This window comes from Montipora capricornis, chromosome 3 (genome assembly GCF_036669925.1).
Source record: "Montipora capricornis isolate CH-2021 chromosome 3, ASM3666992v2, whole genome shotgun sequence".
NCBI lineage: Eukaryota > Metazoa > Cnidaria > Anthozoa > Scleractinia > Acroporidae > Montipora > Montipora capricornis.
Genome location: NC_090885.1, coordinates 76,404,850 through 76,414,849, shown reverse-complemented (window position 1 = coordinate 76,414,849; position 10,000 = coordinate 76,404,850). Strand labels below are relative to the sequence as shown.

General features: G+C 37.8%; 1 protein-coding gene across 1 annotated transcript; it reads left to right on the top strand.

The window, feature by feature from the left end:
- Window positions 1–2,685: 2,685 nt before the first annotated feature.
- Window positions 2,686–4,242, top strand: LOC138040815 (uncharacterized). Its single transcript, XM_068886480.1, has one exon. It carries the CDS (start codon window positions 2,686–2,688, stop codon window positions 4,240–4,242), a length of 1,557 nt encoding a protein of 518 aa, XP_068742581.1.
- Window positions 4,243–10,000: the final 5,758 nt, after the last annotated feature.

The following is a 10,000-nucleotide window of genomic DNA, read 5'->3' as shown; positions in this document are numbered from 1 at the left end:
TAAGTGATGAAACTTCTTCAAACAATGAAAATGGTGAGAGTGTCAGCACACCCGCAGATGTAGAAAATGACGATCCTTGGAACGAATATCGAGCACCAAGAAGCGAAACTTGCTTGCAGTCTGTAATACCAGATTATCCTGTAACTGTTGAGCAAAATGATAATGTATCATCTCAAGGAGAGGTGCTATTGCACCTGGTGAAAAACGTCCAGTTTCCTTCATGGCAGACAAGCAATGTGAAGAACTAGCATTTCCTATTTTGTTTCTAAAAGGAAAGTATGCGTACTCTGTCAACCGAGAAATAAAGTTTTCGCCAGTTAAGTACTTCAATGCAAGACTTTTACATCACAGTAGTAGATTTGCTACCAATCCTGAATATCTCTTCTTTGCTCAGTTCATCATAGAACAGAAGAAAGTATCAGATAGCATCAATATTGCTCTGAAAAAAATGCATGGCCAGCCTCTTACTGCTTCTCAAATAAGATCAAATAATATGCAAAATTTATCTTATTTGTCAAGATCAGGCTTATTCATTTTTTAGACACATTCCAGGAACACCACCTTATTGGCAAAAATTTATGTATGAAGTAGTAGCTACGGTAAAACAGCTTGGAATACCAACATGGTTTATGACATTATCCTGTGCTGACCTTAGGTGGCCTGAACTTTTTCTGATTATTGCAAGAACACAAGGCAAAAATCTAACAAATGAACAAATTGATGCTTTATCTTATAATGAAAGATGCTCAAAAGCACTTTCAATATACAGTTGAAACATTCTTCACTGAAATTCTTCTAACTAATGCAAACCCAATTGGTAAAATAGTATACTATGCACTCCGCATTGAGTTTCAGATGAGAAGCTGTCCTCACTTACATGCCTTAATATGGACATCAGATTGCCCTGAACTAACACATGATACCAAGGAAGCTTATATCCACTTCATAGATGAACATGTGCAGTCATGCCTTCCTGATCAGAGTCAAGACCCTGAGTTACATGAGCTTGTAAAAACCAACCAAAAGCACAGTCATTCAAAGACGTGTAGAAAATACAAAAAACATTAAATGTACGTTTAATTTTGGGCACTTTTTTACAAACAAGACTATTGTGGCTGAACCTCTTTCTGATGATTTAAATCCAGAAGAAAAGACAAGTACCATAGACAGACAAAACGAAATCCTTAGACTAGTTAAAGAAAAAATAGATGAACTGTTAAATCCCAGTAAGGCAAACTATGATCCTACATTAACAGAAGCTGATATTTTCAAATCTGTAAACATAACTGAAGAGCAATATTATTGGGCTTTGTCCATTTCACCTGACTCAGACTATGAGCTGCACCTTAAAAGGCCAACAACCAGCTGTTTTATTAATAATTATTTTATTGCTGGTATTAAGGGTTTTAGAGCGAATGTTGACTTGCAACCTGTATTTAACCACTACAAGTGCATAACTTACGTGTGCTCATATTTCACCAAGAATGAGACTGAATGCTCACAGGCAATTATGAATGCTGCAAAGGAAGCTAAGAAAGAAAACTTGAGTGTCATGGATAGCTTAAAAAGAATTGGTGCTGCTTTCCTCTCTACCAGAGAAGTCAGTTCACAAGAATGTGTTTACAGATGCATGCCTGAAATATGGTTACGAAAAATGTCCCCTGCAACAGTTTTTGTAAGCACTGACCTACCAGAAAAAAGGGTACGCATTGCAAAATCACCAGAAGAACTTGATGAACTGGATAATGAAAGTACTGATATCTTTAAATCAAATATTACTTTAAGACCACAGTGTACCGGTATTCCTTCTGTAGATAAATGGAGGCTATGTCTGGCAGAGTTTGCTGCATACTATTAGAATGAATACAAAAAAAGACTGCCAAGAAACAGCTGATGCTCAATCTGAGGTTTTAACTGACGATGTCATTGAATTACATCACAACTGTGATCCTGATACGTCACCTCCAGACAAAATAAGATTAATGAACACGCATGAAGTTGTGACGTGTAGAAAAGTAAAAGCTTTTAAAAGACATCACAAGCCAAACAAAGCAAAAGAACCTGAACTGTATTTTCATCATCTCCTGATGCTTTACCACCGATGGAGAAATGAAACAAGTTTTTTAGGAAGTGATCAAACATATGCTTCTAAATTCTATGAGCATGAAGTACAAGCTGTAGTGGAACGAAACAGAGAGAATTTTGAGCCTGATGCTTATGCAGCTGTTACAGAAGCACTTGATTTTCTTCGAAATAACCAGGGCAATATCATCCACAACAGCTATGATTCTATAAATGACCAGGAAAATGCAGATTTACAATCTGGAGAGCAAGATGATTCAGCACCAAACGAGTCGTTTAATGAACAATTACCTATGCATCTAGTTTCATCATCAGAAACTGGGAATGATTCAAACCTAGGAATGACAACGCACAACCAGCCAACAGAAATTAGTGATGATCAGCTACGGGAGTGTGTTAGATCATTGAACACAAAACAGCGCTATGCTTATGATATAATTCTCACCTGGTGTAGAAGTAAAATGAAAAACATGAATAGTCGAAAACCTGAAGAAGTAAGTAAAACCAATACATTTATTTATAACTGGTGGAGCAGGTGCTGGTAAAAGTCACTTGATCCAAACAATCTACCACACTGTCACAAAGACGTTTAGACATCCTCCGATGAATCCTGAATTACCTACAGTTCTTTCAATGGCACCTACTGGAGTTGCTGCTATTAAGATAAATGGGACAACAATAAACACTGCCTTGGCAATTCCCAAAGAAACAGGTGATAATTTATCTGCAATGTCTGACCAAAAGAAAACACAGATGAGAATGTTACTAGCTGACCTCGAGTTGATCATAATAGATGAAATCTCTATGGTTGCTAACAATACTTTGCTTCATATCCACCAAAGACTAAAAGAAATTGTTGGCACATCAAATGTTCACCTGTTTGCAGGCATTAGCATTCTTGCTATTGGTGACATGTATCAACTTCCACCTGTTTTTGCAAATTACAAAAATGATGTGTTTAACTTGTGCCACCCATGGCACCTATTCACAATGATAGAGCTTGTTGATATCATGAGGCAGAAGGATAACCAGCCATTTGCTGAACTTCTGAATAGGTTCCGTACAGCAACTCAAACTGAAGAAGATATCAAGTGCATCCAATCTAGATCTATAGATCCTTCAGATGTTAATTACCCATCAGATGCTCTTCACATCTGGGCTGAAAATAATCCGGTCAATCGACACTACGAAATGAAATTGCACCAAATACATGTACCTGCACAGTTGTTTAACCTTAAAGCCACGGATCAGTACCCTCCTATTGTATCACAGCAAGATATTAACAGAATTTTAGCTAGAGTAAGACCCAGGTCTGAAACTGGTGGAGTTGATGCTAATATCTGTATAAAGGAATCTGTTAGAGTTATGTTAACCAACAACATTGATATTGCAGATACACTTATAAATGGTCAAATAGGAACTGTTGTTAAAATTGAAGTAAATCAAAATAACAAAAGACCCACCATTATCTATGTAAAATTTGATGATGCCAAAGCTGGCAACAATTCAATTCAAAACAGTACTGGCAGTTTTGTGCGACAAAACAGAGTTGTACCCATAGAACCTGTCCTAGCAAAATTTAAAGTACATCCAAATAAACCTTCTTCTCCAGAAATACAGAGAATGCAATTCCCTTTAACATTGGCTTACGCTGTTAGCATTCACATAGTACAGGGATTGTCACTTAACAGTCTCGTCATTAATTTTGAGTTGGTCAAAAAGAGATCATTCAATTATGGTCAGGTATATGTTGCACTGAGCCGAGCGACCTCTGTAAATGGTATTCACATTCTAGGAAAAATTAACAGCAAACATGTGAAAGCAGATCCTCGGGTACATAAAGAATATGAAAGACTGCGAGAAATCTCAAAAACCATGGGAACTAGTGAAAAATATAAGGACAATGCAATGCTCACTATATGTCTATTAAACATACAATCGCTCAAAAAACATAGTTTAGATATCAAGTATGATGCACACTTAAAAAACAGTGATCTAATTGCATTGACAGAAACACAACTTGTACCTCATAGCAATGATACTGACATAAAATCTCATCTACTACCATTTACTCTCTACAGGCAAGATCATCCTACTGACAGACTCTTGAGTTTGGCACTGTGTACCAGAAGATCAATAGAGACTAAGGAACATGAATAATTTCCACAAGTAAATGCAATGAAATTTGTAATAATTTTGAATACATGTCCCAATTTTACAGTTCTTTTTCTTTACCGAAAGAACAACTCAAATATAATACAGTATGTAAGTCATCTACGAAATATCCTCGGCACTTATCCAATCGACATCATTCTTGGTGATTTCAATATCAACTACTTAAATGATGATAGCATTAGACCGCTAAAATCTTTAATGACAGATTGTACAAAGTCCAACTTTTGTCTCATCAGGAAACATACTTGACCAAATTTACCTAAAAACAACAAAATTTGACATCATAGAGAATACTGTAATTAGTGTCTACTACTCTGACCATGATGCTGTTAAAATATCCATAAAATATAACCAAGATATTTAAATATTTATATTTATTTAAATTGTCACAGAAAGCATATAGTTTATTTATAGCAATAATTGTAAAATTAATATAAAATTCTCATAAATGTACAAATGTGTCTTGGCAGGAACCATGATGCTGTTAAAATATCCATATGCTAGCTATAACTAAAATGATATTATGAAACTTTCATGCAAGGATCTTTTACAATGAAAATGAAAGAACTCTTCTGGAGATTTTGAAAAGAGGTGTCGCAAAGACCGGGCAAAGAGATCACACGTCAACCTAGAACAAAACTAGAAATTCATAAAATCCTAATCTACCATGATAGTATCCTCAAAATCAGACAGATTGGTGCACCATCTTGACATGTTTGGTCAGTTTCGTCATAAATATTATCAACATTTATCTATAATTATTATTATTGTTATTATATGGCATCATTTGACTTAAGCAAAGCAAATTAAATCTAAGGCTCTGTAACCAGTGGAGAGAAAACCATGTTACACACTAATCAATTGTTTTGGAATAAGCAGAGATTTTGATAATCATCTGTCAATCAATTTGAAATTACCACGAAATTTTTTTCTAGAAGTTGGTAAACTCTATCAATTCCTTTATCAAAAAGGATCATGTTCATATGCCACAAGAACTTCCAAACTTGCCCAAGAACCTGTCAGCTAGAAGTCCCCATAACCGGAATGGGAGACTTCAGAGGTCTGTTGACAAGCATTTTACAAGGCACCACCATATGGTGCCTCACCCATTTCCTGTGCCCTGCACCACTAGTAGGTAAGTTTACACATTATTACCTTTCACCTTACTCAGATATTCCCAAGCAGGACTCTCAATAACTATAAATGACAGGCATGCTTCTCGTATGACATACCAGCTCAGACCACCATTAAAGGAAAACTGAAGGACAAAATCGACAAATTTTCCAACATTTTTTTTAGAAAGCCTAACATAACTGAAGTTAAGTTTGTGGAGTTATTTCTCCTTGTTTCCTGTTTTTTTAAGACAAAATTACGTTCCAAGTTGGGCTTTTCCCACTTTTTTGGCCATTTCAGGGCGGGCTCAAGAACTATGTCAGCCGCCTGCTGAGAGGTATGATACGGGGAACAGAGATTTCATAATCAACAGAAACAAGGTAAACACAAATGCTACTGTGGATATTTTATTCGTTGCTTTGCTGTTTCTTCGTGGACTCAGTATCAACAACAAACATCAATCTAAATACTGCTTCTATAAGGCGGCGTTCTCGCATGTCTTCCCCATATCATACATCATAAGCTGCAAAAATAACCACTGACTCCGCCATCCAAATTCCATTGAAATCAACTCACTTCCAGCCCAACCAAGCTTTAAACTAAAAAAAATTGTAATTACTTCAAGTTTACCTGAAGAAATAACTACATAATTATGTTGTACAACGTTCAAAATCTAATGCCTCCTCGTCTATCCTAAATTAAACTCTCAGCAATGAATAAAACCTAAATTCATCGCTTTTTACTTGCTCCCTGCAACTACCTAATTTTCGCTCATGAGATAAAATGCGTGTGTATGAATACATCTCCTAATGTACCTGAAAGCATCAAACTGCTGAGATTCATAGGAACAGGCATCTTTTTCCAAACAAATAACTTTGTATCAAAGCGTCACGCAAGGTGACAATTCGGAATTTTAAAATGGTGTATTTCGAAACGAAAGAAGTCACGGAACGGGAAACTTGGAAAAAGATTTCTTTCTAGGTCATCTTCAACCTCCTGCAGATAAAAATTCAGAAGACATAGCGATTTTAATTTTAGCATTTGATGACAATTTAGTGATTGTCGATAAAAGGGAAGCGTACTATGTGTGATGAACTGTAAACCTTGCTAGTAACCCTTGTAGATTTGATCAGCTTTTACTGGACACGGAAAATATTGGCTGTCCTTGAACTCGATTTGTTCACCGCCACGGTTGAACGTCTGGGCTTCTCGATCGATGTTGCAAATTTCACTGAGAAGTTCCGAAATTGGGATTTGATGTTAACTTATATATTAGACATCTCAATATTTCTTATTGCACATTTGTACATGGGATTTATCGAAATTACTTTCGACTCTTTCTAAAGATGAAATGTGAAAATCGCTACCATTAAGTTTGTGCCCCGGAACTTTCATCTACATCTGTTCTATCAAATTAATGCCACTCCACGAATGAGCCCAAAAATCATGCCAAATGTTATAAATTCAACGCAAAAACAAGTTTCGTAACATTAACCTCCTTGATGGCGCAATAACATCTCGCGCTGGGTCCGAGTTCTAACAGCAGGTCAGTTCTGCCTCTTCACCTCGCTTTCCGCGGGATAGGGAATTTGAAACAAAATGCAATTTACGACTACAAAGAAAAAGAAAAAACAAGAACAAAAAAAGTCTACAGCACAGGATCTTACGTGCCATCACCCATCCATGTAGCAACCCCAGCGAATGGGGCTTAACTTCTGTGCGAAGCACAAGCATGTGGCTAATTGCCATATCTGACTACGAGGAAGAGAAAGACACGCGACTGGATTTATACAGTTGGGCTGCGTGTTGCACAGGCCTCCCACGGAATAATCCCTATTTTTCCTGCAGAAAACCCCTCCATTCCCCCCACCCACTTGGTAGTTATGTCACTCTCCCCAGTTTGCGCTCGCAGTTTAAAAAACAAAGATGGCAGCAGCTTGTGCTCGATCACGACGATCAAACGGGAAAATAGGGAACTGTGAACAGTCTACCTTGTACGTAGCAATAATTATTATGGCTTTCAGATCTCAGGATTTACTCTTGGAGTTATCAGTTTGTTGCAGTTGCTAGGCCTAAGATATTTTCCAGATACATTTTTTAGCTGTTCTTCGTTCATTTTGTTCAGCCAGCGAGACTGGATAAATAGTCTTTGCAAGACTGTCAGCAACTGCTTGGTCGGTCTTTTCCTCATCATGCATTAGGTTTGCTATTTCATCTAGAAGAGGGTCACTTTCATAGAGCTTGTGCTCCTTACTACAGTCGCCCAACAGTTCTTCAAGATCTGAATTCATGCCTTCATGTTTTCATTCGGCAGATTCTGCCGTTTTGGGATCCTGCGTTTTCCCTGAACAAGAGGTGCCTTTGCCGAGGAGCAATTCGCTCAAGGCGGCCATCATCTTGTTCATTGAAGCTAAAAGAGCCCTTAGCTCATTGCACTGCGACGCAGCGGTATTTTTTCCTGATTCAGGAGTTCCTTCTTCATCTTCCCCCAAAAGGGAGTCTTCGTTGTTTTCCATGTAGGCTTCCATACGGTAGAAAAAATCCGAAAAAAAAATCCTTAATTCAAAACCTTGACTAAAAAAAGACACTCAACTGCAAGCTCTGGTTTCGCACATGCTACCTCATGTGTCTTCATTGCGACACAGACCAATGACGAAATAGAATAACTCAAATTAAAAGTCTTCAGGCCCCAGTTGTTCAAAAGGTGGATACTCCCGAAACCACTAAACTGTTTGCACCCCGAAAAAAAATGATCAATCGCATCTGAATTTCGATTTGCTCACGTGACCATTTGGAGCGCCCAGATTTGTTACGTGTCATTCTTGATTTGAGCGAGGCCGTGGGTAAATAAAGAAAGATACCGTGGCATGAGAAGAATGTGTAGGAAGAACTTTCCACCATTTGGAAGTGATATGTGGACACTGATGGTGGAGCTGAGGGGGAGATGTTTCAACAGAGTTCTACCCAGGAAGTTTCAGAGATATTGGATTAAAGTACAAAATGATTGGTCTTACAGTTTCACACATATGGAAGACATTTGTCTCGCCTTCGATGTTCCACAACGACCGATAAGAACAAACGAGAAGATATGTCAAGTGTTTTCTGTTACATTTATTTGCAACATTACTGTACTTGAAATCGTTTTGATTGCTAAATGAAAATAGCAACTGCTTAGTTGTTTTCCACGACTGGTGTTATGATAATTAAATTACTGCTATGTTGACGATTTATGTAATTTTTGCAGAGAATTTGTCTTCGAATTTACGTCAACCAAAACAACAACAAGGGATAAAAACTCAACTTATCATTGGAGTGAGATTTCGGTATCGATTCCCATGAACAATTTGTCGATACTAAACTTGAAACAACAAAGCCTTACGTGTTTACATTGTACATAAACTGCCTCGCAAGCGTATGACATTTTTAAATTTCCAATTGGCCAAGCGCACAACTCGTTACTCTACCTCGAAGTATCCAGCTTTGCCATGTAAGTTACCAAAGGTCTGCTTTTGCTCCAGCCTTTTGGGTTGACCCTTAGCTGTGTGACGATTGAGGTAATTTTCGGTTGCATTTTTGAAAAAACTCGTCTTCTATATTTTTGAAACTGGAAGACCACTCATTTTGTACTTTAATCTCATGTCTCTAAAAATTCCCGTGTAGAACTCTTTTCAAATATCTCCCCCTCCGCTCAACCATCAGTGACCACATATCATTTCCAAACGGTGGAAAGTTCTTTCAAGCCGCGGTTTGTTTCTATTATATTTTCCCACAGCCTCGCTCACATCAAGAATGATACGTCACAAATCGGGGCGCTCCAAATGGTCACGTGCGTAAGCAAGTCGAAATTCAAATACGATCAATCATTTTTTTTCGGGGTGCAAACACTTTAGTGATTTCGGTAGTAACGCTATCCACCTGGTAAATCACTATCCATTGGAAAGCGCAATTGGTTTTGCTATGACTTATCCACTGGTTAGTGATTTATCCAGCGAATAGCGCTATCCATTGTTTGAGCAACTGGGGCCAGAACTGGTTTATCACACACAAGTTACTTGTTCGTGTTATTAAGAAATGAGCAACAGTGAGCAACTTACCAAGCGGATGCTAATCGATGCGAAGTCCTCGACGTCAAGAAATGACTCTGCAAAAGTTTATAATTTAATGTGGTTATCCAAGGCATGTATTATCGAATCCTGTACGAAAACTCTTAACTTTCAAATCACTTATGACTCGTGTGCAAAAAGAGTAGAACTTAAGTGGAAAGCTGAAAGGTTCTCTAGAGAAGTCACAAATGGAGCAGGAAGAACAAGATGTCATTTCATACTCGAACAAACTACCCAACTGTGAGGCAGTTCAAGTTGAACACGGATCGAGATGAAATGACACTTTCATTCCTCAAAAACTAATGGTTTCGTTCCGCGAGCGTCAAAGTTGCAATGGGAATGCATACATATGAGGCTCTGGTCTTGTTCAGGCTAGTAAGTACTAAAACTCGAGTAGACATTACGGATTTGTTATGGCTGAAACATTCAATGCATTCTTAATTGTCATTTGCTGTGTGACACCCTCCGTTTTGAATCTAAGCGGATTAAAAAATCTTCTCTGTTCAGGAACAATCCAAGACACATCA

Coding starts and splice junctions, on each gene's coding strand:
- LOC138040815 (XM_068886480.1), top strand. CDS start 2,686: ATGAATCCTGAATTACCTACAGTTCTTTCAATGGCACCTACTGGAGTT.